At 38.3% G+C, this 16,200-nt stretch overlaps 1 protein-coding gene across 5 annotated transcripts in view; it reads left to right on the forward strand.

Annotated features, from left to right (window-relative positions):
* Positions 1–910: 910 nt before the first annotated feature.
* LOC109934740 (MSL complex subunit 3) overlaps positions 911–16,200 on the forward strand; it is a 44,621-nt gene continuing 29,331 nt past the window's right edge. For 2 of the 5 annotated variants that reach the window (XM_048602571.1, XM_048602569.1), the window contains exons 1-4: positions 951–1,203; positions 9,216–9,298; positions 14,838–14,933; positions 15,911–16,011. In XM_048602571.1, coding sequence (XP_048458528.1) covers positions 1,105–1,203; positions 9,216–9,298; positions 14,838–14,933; positions 15,911–16,011 — 379 coding nt within the window. In that variant the 5' untranslated portion in view covers positions 951–1,104. Of the gene's footprint in view, positions 1,204–9,215; positions 9,299–14,837; positions 14,954–15,910; positions 16,012–16,200 lie in introns of those variants that run through there. The other 3 variants (XM_048602567.1, XM_048602568.1, XM_048602570.1) reach the window with 3 other exon arrangements.

The raw sequence follows: 16,200 nt of genomic DNA on the forward strand, positions 1-16,200 counted from the left end.
CAAATTGTAGTGAAAACAAAAACAAAATGCTGGTGATCACAGCAAATCAGGCAGCATCCATGGAAAGAGAGAGCAAGCTGACGTTTTGAGTTTAGATGACAAAGATGAAGCTCTGATGAAAAGTCATCTAGACTCGAAACGTTAGCTTGCTCTCTCTCCATGGGTGCTGCCTGACCTGCTTTGATCTCCAGCATTCATTGTTTTCAAAGGCAGAACAGTGTGTCTAACTGCCAGAATGGAAAGAATAGGGAGTCTGGGGTGTGGGGAGCAGATGAGAGTGTGACAAAGGATGTAACGAACAAAGCTAAAAGAAAGGGAAGCAACGGGTTCACAATTTGAGAGTGTTGAAATCAATAGTGAGCCCAGAAGGTTTTAAAGTGTCTAGTTTGAAGATGAGATGTTGCTCCTTCAGTTTTCCAGCACTTGCAGTAACTTGTTCCTACACTGTAGCTCTTCGAGTTGTGTCAAACAGCCGGCCAACGACAAATCCCGGAAAACACTGCCCAACGACTATTATCCTCGAAACCCATGATTACAAAGTTCTGAGGAAGGGTCACCGGACCCGAAACGTTAACTCTGTTTTTTTTCCTTCACAGATGCTGTCAGACCTGCTGAGCTTTTCTAGCAACTTCTGTTTTTGTTCCTGATTTACAGCATCCGCAGTTCTTTCGGTTTTTATTACAAAGTGACTGTTATCTGTCTAAATATCTATGTCTCAGTCTGAAAGGAGCCAGATAATACGACCGCTTCTCTTTAACTATTCTACCAGAAAGTACATTGATTTACTCGCACACAAACAGCTTCAATTTAAATCCGTCCCGAGCTAACGGCCGTGCAAGGACCCCTATTTCCGGGCTGTCCGGGATACTGCCTGTCAGGCCGGATCAAGAGGGGTGAGGGGTCCTGTCATTCAGTTAGCTGTCCCAGCGGGTGCCTGTGTCTGAGTGCCGGGTTGAAAGGTTGAGCGCAACCCCGTTGTCGGTCGTGAAAGTGTTAACGGTCTCCATTCTGTCCCCAGCCGCACCCCTCCTCCCCCGGCCCCATCCCTGTCCCCACCCATCCCCCTTCCCACCCCTTTTCCTCCTCTCGTTTCACCATGACCAAATGAACACTCGGGGAATGAAATTTAAATTCCGCAAAGGAGAACGAGTCCTCTGTTTCGAGCCAGACCCGACAAAGGCCAAGGTTTTATACGATGCCAAGGTAGCGGCGCCGCGGCCTTTCTATTGTCTTTGTGGGTGCAGGGGCCGCCTGCCTCCCTCCATAACCCCTATCCCCCCCACCCCCAAGATCACTGGAGGTGGGGTGAAGGAGGGGACACTGCGGGGGGAAGGATTAGGAAAGAGATCGAGGGGCGGGAGGAAAGGTGTGAAGGGATATTGGGCTGGAGATCTCCGGGTCAGGAGGTTGTGGGGGTGCGGGGGCAGAGACCTCAGGGTGAGTTGAGGACCTGAGATCTTAGGGTAGGGAATGCTGTAAGATATCAGTGTGAGTGGGAGAACTGAGATCTTCGAGTGACGGTGGAGATTGGGATGTTTTCAGACCATGTAACATGTGGGGGGGGGGGGGGGGGGGAGGCGAAGGAATTGTAGTGAAATCCCTTGGGAATTGTGAGCTCTGTCCTGGGCTGAGGAGAAACAGTTATGTGAGATAGATTGGGTAAGATTTTGGCATGGAAAGTGCTTGGATAGTTTGGGACAGGGATGAGTATACGATTGTGGTGCGACAATTCAGAGAAGTTCAGTGGATTCATTTCTGAGATGAAAGTCTTGTCTAATGAGGAGCAATTTAGGCCTATACCCACTAGAGTTTAGAAGATGAGAAGCGTTTTAATTGAAGTATATAAGATGCTAAAGGAGATTGACAAAATATATGTAGAGCCAAAGTGTCCCTTTGTGAGACATTCTAGAATGAGAGGTTGTAGTTTTTGGCTAACGGCTGGCAATTTAAAACTGATGAGGAAAACTTATTTCTGTCAAAGGGTGGATCTGTGAATTCTCTCCCCTCAGGATGCAGTGAACTCCAGGACAGTGAATAAATTTGAGTTGAGATAGACAGATTTTTAGTAGGTAATGCATTAAAGTGTGATAAGGAAGCAGGCGCAAAAGTGGAGTTGAGGCTGAGGTGGGATCAGCCGTGATCATTTTACACGATGAAGCAGGCTTGAAGGACTGAACTGCCTATTCCTGCTCTTTGTTTTTATGTTGTACGTTCTGATCCGAGCTGTGCTGTTTTTACAGTATGTGAAATGAGAGAGGTCCGGACGTGCTTTGGAATGTCTAGCTGTGATTTGCTTTCGCCTGGCTGTGCTCACCAATTCCAAAAAATAAACCTCATTGCTGCTGTCTCTGCTACTCCATCTGATGTCACAAAATGGATAACATGCTCACACACACAAATGGTCTTATAGAATTTTGGTCAGTTGTTTCCTGGGTTAGTTCTCTGTGAAATTGACAATATATTTCTGTCCCCACTGCCATCTCGAGGAGCAAAAATACGATATTGTGGGATATAAACAGCAAGTCAATGAGCCTTTGTTGAGGGAATTTGCAAGTTTGATCTGCTAGAATTTGTTGGCGTTGAGTGCTTCATGTTTTACCCCTGTATCTTTCCGCTCAGAGTTGCTGGAAGTTTGAGTTGATAACTGCACAGAAATGGATATAAGGCGGTTTTGATCACATGGAAGGTTTGAAAGAAATGGGACAGACTGAGGAGCAAGAATTCAATATTAAATCAGGAATAGAAAGAGTAAAAAAGTAAAAGTTGAACTAAGACATTGAAAAACAGGCAATATAAGACTTTTTAAAAAACAATCCCTTTGTAATCTACTGAAACAATTGACAACCTTCACTGAAGGAATGAGATTTCACACTTGTTCATATTTTAGAGAATAGTGGTCAGTTGACAGTTATGAATAATCATAATAGCAGTAGCAGGTTACCTTATGAGTTCACTTATAATGGTTAATTTCCTTGGGTAACTTAATGGAAAATTAACGTGTAAATGCACCAACATCATGTAACTCATGGGGAATTTGAGGGTTAAGATACTACTTTTGTGGAGATAACTGCAGTTCGCAATTCACAGGATATCACAGCCTTGCCAGAACTTGCGTTTTTATAATGATTTGTGCTGTTAAGCAATTATAATTGGTAAATATTTTGTGTGTGGCCCTTCCTCATGAATAGTCTTTTCAGCATTTTCTGTTTTTATTTCCAGTCCCAGCAATAGCCACTTGCCCAAATTACCTATTTTTGTGCTTTGATCTTGTTTTACTCAGCAGTACCTGGATAGTTAATTTTAATTTTAAGAATATGCTGTGATAGAAAAGCAGGTTGTGATTTTTTTTTAACATCCTCAACAGGCATTTATTTAGCTGGAGATTGGTGACAGAATAAATTTGTGATTTATTCCAACTGTTTATTAGAATCATACCAGCACTAAGATTATACTTATCAGGAAAGATTGAATCAATAACTGTAGAAAAGACAGGATATGAGAGTGTTTGATTGGATAGATGTATAAGAGAGAGTTCCAGCTTCTGACAAGACCTAAATGAAGGGCCATAAATATGAGATGGTTATTAATAAATCAGAAATACTTAAGCTTGATACCATCCAGGATGCAACACCCTGTTTTAATTGCCACCACATCCACTCCCTTCACCACTGAAGCGCAGTAGTGGCAATGTGAACCATCTACAAATACACTGCAGAAGTTCTCCAAGGCTCTTGAGGCATCACTACCAAATCAATGACGACTGCCATCTATAAGGACAAGGGCAACAACTACACAGGAGCATCAACACCTGCAAGTTCCTCTCCAACCGAGTCACCAGTCTGACTTGGAAATATATTGCCATTCCTTCAGTGTCACTGGAGCAGAATCCTGGAAGTCCTTCTTCAATGTCATTATGGGTGTCTTACACCAAACGGACTGCTGCAGTTCAAGAACACAGCTCACCACCACTTTCTTAAGGGCAGTTAGGGATTGGCAATAAATGATGGTCCAGACAATAAAGCTCCCATTCTCGAAATAACAAAAAAGTGTTGCTGCAGGAATGCGATCTAATAGCAGATAACACTGGAAAGGGTCCAGCTGCTAGTCTACTCAGGGCCAAGGACCTTGCAGATTTATCAAATACTGAATGGAGGAATTCTAACATATAAAGTCCTAACGATGAAATGTTGGTGCATTTATGCATCAATTTCCCATTATAAATATCATGACATTACTCAAGAAGCTCAAAACTCCTTGGGAAGTGTTGTTTAAGGGTGTAAATATCTCAAAGGAGTAAGTTTGCTGAGTGTCTTGACACCACACACTTTTTTTTTAAATCCATTCATGGAGTGTGAGCATTGCTGGTTGAACCAGCATTTATTACCTACCTTGAATTCTCCTTGAGAATGGGTGGTGACCTGTTCTCTAAACTGCTGCAGTCCATTTTCTGTAGGTAGAGCCACAATTACATTAGGGAGGGAGTTCCAGGATTTCGACCCAGGAACTGAAGGATATCTTTTGATGTCAGCATGGTGTACGGCCAGAGAGGAACTTGCCTGTGGTGATGTTCCCATGTATCTGCTGCCTTTGACTTTATAGATGGTAGTGGTCAAGGATTTAAAGGTGTTGTTGAAGGAGACTTGGTGAATTTCTGCAGTGCATCTTGTAGATGGTACACACTGCTGCTGTTGAGCACCTGTGATGGAGTGAGTGAATATTTCTAGATATGGTGTCCATCAAGTGGGCTGTCTTCTCCTGGATGGTGTCAAACATCTTGACTGTTGTTTGAGTTGCTTTGTGTGTCAAGAGGTAAGTTGCTTGCCGCTGGACTCCTGGTCTCTCTCCTGCTCTTGTAGCCACTGTACTTTTATGGCTCAGTTTCTGGTCATTGATAACTGCTGGGATGTTGATGGTGGGCAATTCAGTGCTGATAATGCCATTGGATGTCGAACAGTGATGGAGGGATTCTCTCTTGTTGGAGATGGCCATTGCCTGGCATTTGTGTGATGGAAATATTACTTGCCATTTGTGAGCTGCAACCTGGATATTGTCCAGGTCTTGCTCCATTTGACTATAGACTGATTATTGCTCATATCATATGTCAACTCGATAGTGAGTGAGCATTATAAGACCCTGTTACAGTAAGGGAAATTCAGAGCTTCAACCGATTTAAAATTAACTTGTAGACCCAAGAATATCACAATACCGGGATTACAACAGTTGGGGCATTACGAAGCCTAAGCAGACAATTTCTAACAAGCAAAAAGTTAGGAGATTATTGGTGCTGCAGAAAAGGTGGAAAATCCATTGTGTAAACTGCAGTAATGGTGAGAGGTTTTCACACAAACTACCGATAAGAATCACCTGGGGAAAAAGCTGTGAAAATAAGTTAATTCATTCATTAAACTTGCTTTGCGAATGGGAATCATTTACTAATGCCATGATTATTGAGATTCATCTAGAGAAGCCATGAGAAAAGGTACATTTTATTATTTGCAGAATGTGGGAATCCTCCATTTTGACTGCAGAACCTTGGGGAAACTCTGTGGTAAATAATACACAACAGTATCATTGCTATATTGCAAAAGTAAAATCTCTCATGACAAGCAAAGGAAATAAATTAGAAAGACATTGGTCAGTACTAATAATGCCAATAAGATTTAATTTCAGAGATGGGGTAAAAAGAACAGAATTGACATTCTGGAGAAAATAATTGAGATTCCGATTCACTTCCAAATTAGATACTAAATCAAAAGTCGAACACCTCTGTATACTACTTGCATTAAGTTGATGCTGCAGCTCACCAAAGAAGAAGTACTGAAAGCCATTCGCAATTTCTTGAACAAGAACATAAGTTGCTGGAAAAGCTCAGCAGGTCCGGCAGCATCTGTGAAGAAGGAAAAAAAAAATCAGAGTTGACGTTTTGGGTCTGGTGATCTTTCCTCAGAAATGTTAACCCAGACCCGAAACGTTAACTCCAATTATTTTCTTCTTCACAGATGCTTCCAGACCTGCTGAGCTTTTCCAGCAACTTATGTTCTTGTTCCTGATTTACAGCATCCGCAGTTCTTTCAGTTTTTAACAATTACTTGAACCTTGGAACAAATAGTTAACAGAACAATTCAGCATCAAGATGAATCCAGGGATAATTTCATTAAGGATCCCTAGTGTAAAAAAAGGACTAGCGATTTAATATCAGCATTCGTGAGACAGAATTGTAGGTATTGCTGATGAATCTTTGTCAGATTTATTACAGTCAACAGAAGATTCAGATCTAGAGAAAGCCATTCAAATGTTGAGCAAAGCAAAAGTTTGGAATCAACACTAGTTAATTATACAGACTTATCACAGGAGATCAGTGGAATCCATTCAATTCCGAAGGCACAAAAGCACCTAAGACACATGACAAATCAGCGCAGTGAGCAGAATAGGGTGGAAGGAGTCAAACTAGTTAAAGTCAAGAAATAGTAGGTCAAAGAACTGCCAGTCATCGAACCACAGGTTAAGAAATAGCTGGTCATGGAGCAACCTGTCAAGGGACAGCTAGTAGAAGATTTTATGGGCCTCCTTAGATTTATGGTGGAACTCAAACAAGACCATTCAGATTAGCTATGTTGTTTGTATGTTTATCTCGCTTACAGTATATAATAAATTTAGAAAACTGCAACAGTACTGGATTGGCAAAAATATTTTCACTACTGCTAACTCTGAAGAGATTTCTGTCTGCAAGGATCAGCAAGATTTGAGTGTAAATGCTAACAATCAGAGGACCAACAAGCAGTATTTCCCCACTTGAGCTCATGGATGTGTCTTTAATTGCCATAATTCAGGTTGCGACACAGCTTGATAATCAAATGGTAGTGACAAACTTAATTGAGATTGCTGAGGTGATTTGGAAGACGAAGACAAGTACAAACAGGGAGTTTCATCTCCTTATTGTCCCAGGCTGAAAGGTGACAGATATCATGCCTAGCAACAAACAAATGGTATGACTGAGAAAATGAATATGGTTGTTTCACCATTTATGCAGTTACTGAGGGCAGTCAGTGACTAATGCATCCACTCTAATCACCAAATTGAAGTAAAAGGCTTCTGTAGAGATTACTGGAAGATGGAGAGTGAAAGTCTGCTAAGAGAAATTGAAAATCTGGTTTGTATAACTCTGCAAACAACTGAGAAGGGACAACCAATGTCCAAAGTTTCAGTACGCAGTAAAGAAGAAATTGCCTGATTGAACAAGGCAGCTGTATACAAAGGATATCCAAGAGATTAAAGGACCTTCAGTTCAAAGGGACTTTGAGACCTCAGTCTGTCAGGAACAGAATCAAAGTCAACAGTTTTCAATCTAGAGATCTACCAATCTTCCAAATCTGAAGAGAATGTTTTCTGGAAGAATTGCGAAGAATTATGAATTTGTGAAGTTGTAGATCTGGTGGAAAATAGATGGGTGATTGTGGAAAGAATAATTATTAAAACTAAACTATAAATATTCTTTAACGGGGGATTAAAAAATATCTTCAGAGGTGGGATCTATCAAATTAATCCAACTTGTACATAAATGCTATCTTGCATTAACTACATCTTCCTCTTGTCAGACAATCAAGTAGATTTTCTCGACCACATGAGAAGAAGCAAACTGTGTGATCCCTACCCTGAAATAGGATGCCAGCATATCAACCTTTATGTTGAGGTATGATAGTCATACAGCATGATGAACTCAGGTACGGGTTACTCATACAAGAAGAAGTGATCCATTCCTCTGCTGCTGACCTCCATTTTGACCATCAGTGCACTACGTCAGAATTATACATACAGCTATTCATTGAGCTTCATTTTGAAGAACATATCCTTGCCCCATAAAGGACAAGAGTGGTATCACAGAAGTATTTCTCCTCATGCTCATGTCATTTCTGATTTGGACACTATGTCTCCTCGATCTGCTACGCAATCTTCAATGAACCATCACCTCTACAGAGCCAGCGAGAAATGGTCTTGCCAGTCTATATTTGAACCAAACAACATGAACAAGCTCCTTTATACTTTCTCCTTGTGTTATTCCAAACACTTTGACTTACTCAATGTTGTATCCATATATATGTAAAAGCTTTTCGTTCGGAATAGGAGCCCATTAGATTCTTGGGCATTCTGCCCACCGTGCAATAGCAGGAGTGAAAAGAGGCCATTACTTTCTTTCTATATTGTCTCGAATAGGTACTCTCTGTTACCTAATGTTGGATCAGATAGATTAGATGATGGGTCAGTTGTTTCACTGTTGTGCTGAAAAGTTAATTCTAATGTGTGTGTTAACTACCTTAACGTTTAGTTTGGATTTGGATGTCAGATTTGTTAACAGATAGCAGGGTAGAAAGGTTCAGAGAAAAAATAGTAAAGCAGATTCATTGGATTGTTTTTTCAGGACCAGCATAGGCGTGATGAGCTAGATAACTGTTCCCTTTGCTGTGAAACTTCAGTTTATTTATTCCAAGCAAAATACAGTTAGGTTTTGCTAGGAAAAGACATTTTGTCCAGGTTTTTAGTCTTGCCTTCAGTGACAATTTGCAAGGATACCAATTTAAAGGAAAAACAATATTTTTACTGTATGAGTGGACAGTGCCGATTGGTTGACAAGTAGATTGAGTGGTACAGGCATTGTCGTGGAAAATGCACCAGTTAATGATGATTGACAGTTTACTGCCAGGCTCTGATAAATTTCAAGCCAACCAGGTTGATTCTGATTGGTCAAGGCATTGCCCTGCAAAATGAACCAGTGAATGACTGTCACTTACTTTGTTGAGTTGAAACAGGTACAGTATGTGTGCATTTTCTATACGCCTGCAAAGAACAAGACCTTGTGTATTAATATACATAGCTCCAAGCGCGTGCAGACGCACCATACTGCAAGTCTGACTGACAATCTTGATGACTACATGATGTAAAGATTTGACAAAATGTCTTTGTCTTTTTTCAGCAGTCATACCAGTTCTGTACTACCATTGACTATTTGTATTTTTAAAAAAAGCTGATAATTTTGATTCCTTAGAAAATAAATTGACAGATAAGACTCTCTCTCTTTTTACCCTGCATGATTTCTAAATTTCTAATGATAAAAATGTTGTTATATTTGTAAAAAATATTGTACCGTTCATAGATGGAAATAACTGTGTGGCGTTATTTTTTGATTGCACTGTTTTAGGATGTTTAATCATCTCTTATAGATTGTTGATGTAGAAGTCAGTAGAGATGAAAAAGGCCGAAAGATCCCAGAATATCTGATTCATTTTAATGGTTGGAACAGAAGGTAAGATCATTCTTTACAACCCTTAGAAACTAATCTTCTATGTACATCTGTGGATGCTTAATTACATCTGGCAAGTTTAAATCAAATGGCTTTAGATCAAACGACAGTGAGTTTGGTAATATCAGAGAACAAAGTACTTCGACCAAGGACCTGAAAGGGGCAAATGTTCAACTGATCCAAAATCAGAAATTTGCATATTTCAGAGAAATGGCTTCTGCTGTTACTCACCAATCTTCACCAAAGTTATCGTAAGAGATTGAAAAATGTACTAACAAAAGGCTTCATGTAATTAGGATCTCAACGTTTTCAGTAAGGACTTGTTGTCTTTAATATTAAAAGAAGTTTTGAGGAGGGTCTTCAAGAACTTACAACCCCAATTAGCACTAGGGAGTTTGAAGGAAATTTGTGCGCTCAAATGTTGAGTGGAATGTGGTGAAAGAAGCATGAAATGGGTTCCATGGATAAATTAAGTTTGGAGGCAGAGTGAGGGGAGATGGGACAGGGACTAGGTAAGGACACAGCATGGAACTATGGCAGGTTTCACTTGTTGGGTAAGGGAAAAGTGATGAATAGCAAATGGCTAATCATATGGCCTCAATCTTGCTGATAAATCAATGCATGAGCTGCTCAGGTTCATGAGGTGATTTGAGCAGGTGGTTGGTAGTGAAGAAAATCAGAACTTTTGTTTTCCTAATCATTCTGAAATAATGGGACATTTTGTTAGTTGATCGAGGCCAGTTAGTCATTGAAGTAATGTAGCCAGATCTTGTAATGGCAGTCTAAACTGGTTGTGTACAAATTTGCTGATGCCCAACACAATGTATGTTCCTTGAACTGGAGATTCTGAAGCTGAGGGTATTTGAGGTCTACCGGCATTTTTGAAGGGAAAGAGTTAAGGTTTTCTTGGGAATAAAGATGTCAAAAGTAGAATAAGGGAGAGATTGACTGAAAAGTTGTAGTATTGTGGTTAATAGTTGATCAAATGCTAAGCTGTTGGAAGTTTGCGGTTGCAAGTAATTTTTATTGACTATAGGAGGAAGTGGGATAGGGAAGGGATCATAGCCAGTGGATGGAGAAAGATGCAAATTGGAGATGGTCCAGGCAGAGATTGCAACCATGGAAGCCAAGTGGTCAAGGAAAATGACAAGGTGAAGTGGTTAACAACAAATTATTGTTAAAAGAGTTTATATCTTAGAGGAGATAGGAGAGTCATAAAATTGGAGGAAAGAAGACTGACTAATAAAGATAATGGAAGTTCAACATAGGAGCTGTGGGAGAGTATCAATGAACACTTTGAAATCAAACAGCTTGGTAAACCCTGAACAAAAACGGAAGATGCTCGAAAAGTTCAGCAGATCTGGCTGCATCTGTGAAGAAAAATCAGAGTTTAACGTTTCCAGGCCACTGGAAGGGTCACCAGACCTGAAACGTTAACTCTGATTTTTCTTCACAGTTGCCAGACCGGAGCTTTTCTAGCAACTTGTGCTTTTGTTCCTGATTTACAGCATCCACAGTTCTTTTGGTTTTTATTGAGCATGGTAAACCCTATTGGATTTAAAAGTGTAATCGCATATATTTCAGCGTATTAATTGAGAGAAACAAAAATATGCAACCGGGCCAGAAAGTTCACCTGGAGAATAATTTCGAATTCGAAGGTGATTGCCCTGCTCCATTGTTTAAGTAGGTGTTATAATTTATTCTATAAGAGAATTTGTTGTTTGATGAAATAATTAGTATATGGAACAAGCAGAGAGTAGTGTTAGACTAGAAGGCTTTTAGATAAAATTTCAAATTTGACACGCAGAATTGTCTTTTTCTGTGTTATGTCATATTAAAATGTAAAAAGAGGCATAAAATGACTTCATGGGGAAAGAGAAATATAGGAAACTATATTGCAGGATTTATCACAGTAGCAACATGGAAGTTCAATACCATTTAAATTCTACTAAAACCATTGAGTCATTTTTTTTCAACAATAATTGTAATCATTACTTATAATTTGATTTCAATATCAATGTTGGAAGATGTAAAATTTCTGCTGACGAAGAGCTAGTTGATTTCTAGTCTTGTGTTTGTTTTTAAATTCCAGACACTTAAGGCAAGATTAATGCATGCACCACCATACAACTCAACCAAATCAGTTACCGTGTGTTGATTTTGATCACAATTTCACCAGTTTCTGTTTCTTTCTGGTTATGTTTGTCTGGTATTTACCAATTCCAAGATTGCTGTTTTTCTGTGCTGTGTGTGACAAGAAATTCTACATTACCTCCACTCTAATGCTGTATATAGTTATAAATTGATAAAGTTACATCATTGCACTATTTCCTTGAGCACTTCTGCAGTTATTGCCATGCACTTTACACATTGAAGGATGCAGTATCCTTTTGTGTTGGTCAAGACAGATTGTCTTTTGAAGAAAGAAGGCATCTGTATACTATGCATAAGAGGACTGGGCGAGTGAAAAGATTATTGAACTAATCTGCATCATTTGAAATTCTGTACTCTAAATTTGTACTTGACAGAGTCCTCCCTTTATGCCTTAAAGCAAGCCTCTATTCTTGCACTCCTTCACTAATGACAACTCCATTCAGCTTATTGTGTTGGACTGATTTGATAGATTCTTCATTCGGTGTATTTAACTATGTAGTCTGTAAATTCTGTCTTGTAAAGAAATGTTATCTTGATTCCCATTTAACTTCTTTTTCTATTGCATCTGGTTAATCAAAAGGGGATTATTTCTTGATTCACAATTCTTGCCTTGTCATCTTTGCTCCTGGGAATTAAAAGTTCTTTTAATTTTCTGCTCATAACTCAACAATGTGGAATTATCCTTGTCGGTTTTGCACCCTTTCAACTGTTCCCCTGTCGTTGGAATTATGTGATCTGAAATAACACAAATCTTACCACATTTCATACATCATGTACATTCTACCTATTTTACCCAAAATAAAAATGCCATGTATGTGCAGCATACAGCTATAAGTATTTTTCACTTCCCCTGTATTATCATGGGGCCTTCAGGTCAGAATTTGGAGATAACAAAACAGCCGAGAGCTATTCAAACTCTGGCAAGCCTTTACCAATGCTGTACGTAGTATAGATTTTTTTTACCTTAATTATTGAAAGGCAAATCATTGAAAGGATGCATACAGATAATTTTTGACTCTACATATGCATTCAATTACTGTTTAATGTATAGGTAATCTGAACACTATTTTCAAACTCAACTAACGAGCACTTTGAGGTACTTTTGACATCCACCAGTTGATCACCTCGCTTGAAGTTTCGAATTTTCTGATGCTGTTTAAGTCCAATGATTTTTATTTTACCCATTTCACACTTATCAACTTCTGTTTCGTTTTATGAAAAGCCTCAAAGAATCCTTGTTGAGAGGTTGAAACATTAGTTCAAACAGATGCAGAAACTGTAATTGTAATAATGATTTCTACTTTTACTGTCTGCAGTTTTGATCTCCACATTGTTTAGTATATGACCTCTTACTGAATTCTCATGCTTGTATGTCTATAGGCATGCACTGTTCTTATTATTTAACTTTATGCTGTTTTTGGTAATGCTCCTCACTTAAAAACTGATGTTTTTGTTTGAAGTACAAAGGTTTTTTGCTTTTGATGTTTGTCTAGACACAATACTGATAAATATTAGTATTCTTATGTACAACTTTGTTATGTTTCCAAATAAGGATAATTATTCCAAATAAATCTGATTTGTGTGAAGTTCTGGTTGATGTTATTTCATTATTTAACTCTGAACTGCTTTGCTTCCATGTGAGTTTTGTTCTGTAAAACAGTCTTTAATAATGCATAACACCTATATTAGAGAAAAGACATGGATTCTATGTTTGTAATGTGAGCTGCCAGATGTGATGTACAACCAGCATCATATATTTGCTTTTCAATTGCAAATTCATTCCTATTCTCAGCTTGAGGCAATTTCAGCCTTATTTTAGCGGTAAATATGAACTGTAGTGCAAAAGAATGAAATGTTGTTTTCCAGTTGGTTGAAGAATCGTTAATTTTTGAATCTATTCTTTGTATAGATTATCAGGTCCATAAATTTCTGTCTCTTCTAAATAAAGAAATGGATACTTCCAGGATTTAAGATTTTTTAACACATTAGTTATAATAACCTCCAGTTCATATTTTGTGGATAATGTTTTTCACTAACTCTGGATTGGTTAGTTTCACATTTGATATTTGAATTACGTATTGTGAATTGCTGCTGTGAGTTATAACAATGTATGATTTTGCCAGTCTTTGTCTTTGATAACACAGCAGTCATTAAAACCCTAATAGCTCTAGTTGAGTGTTTCAGTAGAAGAAAAAGGAGGATACTTCATTAAACCATGTACAATTTCAGAAAAGCAGGTTAATGCCTTAAAATAATTTTTATTGTTTTATTTATGTTATTTGGCGTTGTATGTTTTCATTGTTTCTATTAAAGTTCACTCAGTCATCTGTTTCATTGATTAGATTTCTATAATGTTCCTTCCAAGGTACATTTTGACAATTAGTGGACCTTGCATTTGGAGATGATACATTGTGGAGGTGGAGGAACACAGCAGGACAGGCAGCATCAAAGCTGACATTTCGGGTCAGGACACTCCTTCAGAAAGGGTCCTGACCCGAAACGTCAACATTCTTGCTCCTCTGATGCTGCCTGGCCTGCTGTGTTCCTCCACCTCCACACTCTGTTATCTCTGACTCCAGCATCTGCAGTTCTTAATATCTCCTTGTATTTGGAATTATTTGCATTTTGTGTCAGTAATTCAGTATAGTAGGAATGAATTGGCTGCAAACAACCGAAGTACAATTTGCAGACTTTTCTTTTAAATGGTAGCTACTTATATGGTTACTGATCATTTTTATTTTGTAATACCATTATTATGATCTTCTTTGCCTGAACATACCAAAACAGCTAAATAACTGTTACAAAAATGCTATAAAATCAATAGGACCTAGGATATTATTGCAATAGTTGCTTTGAAGTCTAATGATTACATTGCAAAACTGAAAAGTGCTAGTCCTGCACAAGTCTCTTTTTGTGAATAGCAGACTTTGAAACAAAGTCCAATATTTATTCAACTTAAATATTATTTATTGAATCATACATGCTATTTTGAATGGATCCTGTGCTGCTTTTCAAAGTAAAATGTCAAGTACCTGATTCACTTTGAACCTAATACCCGCTGTCTTTTGGATTCCATTTTCCCATGCTTAGTAAGCACACTGGTAAGTAAGCATTTTTATAATGTGTTGCAATTAGTTTCATTTCTTCAAATAAAATTGCTGTGGTGTTTTTAAAATTTTGATTTTAGCAGGTCAGACCTTTTTTCTTAAATATACTTTTAACCCTTTCACTGACAAATTAAGAGAATTTCACATTTGAAAAGTAAATTTGTGCTCTTGAATGGGTTAATGGCTTTATTTCGGTTTTGTAAGCTTCATTTTTGATTTGAGTTTTCTCTTTTTTTTTTGTTGCCTTTTATTTTTACCTGTTTTTATCCTCCTGTCTCCAGCTGGGATAGATGGGCAGCAGAAGATCATGTACTTCGTGACACAGATGAAAATCGCAGATTACAGCGTAAATTGGCCAAGAAAGCTGTGGCTCGCATGTAAGAATAATTTACGTGATGTAAGCATCATTACATACCCCAAAATATTTGCAAAATAATAACTTTGTAAAAAAACTTGGCAGCTTGGTCAGATAAATGCATAAATCTTTTATCTGAAATCTGGCAAGTAAGAAGTTCTTCAGAAGTTCAGCCTAAGGATTGATGAATTGAAGTTTGAGAAACAAATGAATTCTCATGTTTTTTTCTGAGGACAATATGCTGCTAGGCCATAGCTGTTGCATAAATGGAATGAGGTCCTAATAAGAACAGGTTTAAAAGGTGAGTAAACATGCTCTTGGCTTGAGTCAAAATCCAAAGCCACAACTGGAGTATTCCAAATATTCAGTGTGAGTTGCCTTCATGCAAAGAGTGCTGTGATTGACAATGAGCTGCCATTTGTATCCTAAGCAAGAGTAAAATTGTACAGAAATTACAGCCAGTACAATGTCGGGCAGAAACTTCAGTACATCATGTAAGCAAAGATCTATTGTTTGAAGCTGCCTCAGAGATTTCTATCTGCAGTGCTGTGAAAGGAGCACCATGGACCACTTGCAACTTACCCAGCTGAAGACCGTATCCAGCAAGAGATTTACAAATGTTCACTTCTTTTTATGTGGCTTTGTTTGTATTGGTGTCAAACTGTGCCTAGCTGGATTAAAATAGTCCTGCTGAAAATGAATAAATTGGTAAATAAATATGAATTCAAAACGGTAAATGCAGTTTGAAGGTTACAGATACTGCATCCTTTTTATGTATGCTGATATAAACTTATCACCATGCTCCTTAAACTTTTGAAGTGACTATTTTCAGTTTAATAGACATTATTTAATATTTAAAGTTGTATATTTTGTTTGTCTTTGGTAAGAATTAGAAAAGTGTTTAACTAAATTTTGTTTTTGGCAATTATTCAAATTCTTGCATCGTGAAATGAATCCATGAAGGGTTGCTAGATTTAATACTAACTTTCACATGATTAGGAAAAACAAAGGGAAAAAGAAGCGTCGTTGCCGGCTACCTGGTGTTGACTCAGTGCTAAAAAGTCTCCCTGCAGATGAAAAGGAAGAGAATGATGAAAACTGTGAGTATATTTTTTTAAGTTGTAGAATCATTATGGTAAGGAAGGAGGCATTTCATCAAATCAAATTGAAAGCCAACCTGAAGCAACACCATTCCTGTGCTGTATTCTAAGCCTGTACGTTTATTTTGTGCATGTGGCTATCCAATCTCTTTTGAAATCATTCATCATTTCTGCTTCTGCTACCCCCTT

The sequence above is a fragment of the Rhincodon typus genome, chromosome 11 (assembly GCF_021869965.1).
Source record: "Rhincodon typus isolate 14 chromosome 11, sRhiTyp1.1, whole genome shotgun sequence".
NCBI classification, from domain to species: domain Eukaryota; kingdom Metazoa; phylum Chordata; class Chondrichthyes; order Orectolobiformes; family Rhincodontidae; genus Rhincodon; species Rhincodon typus.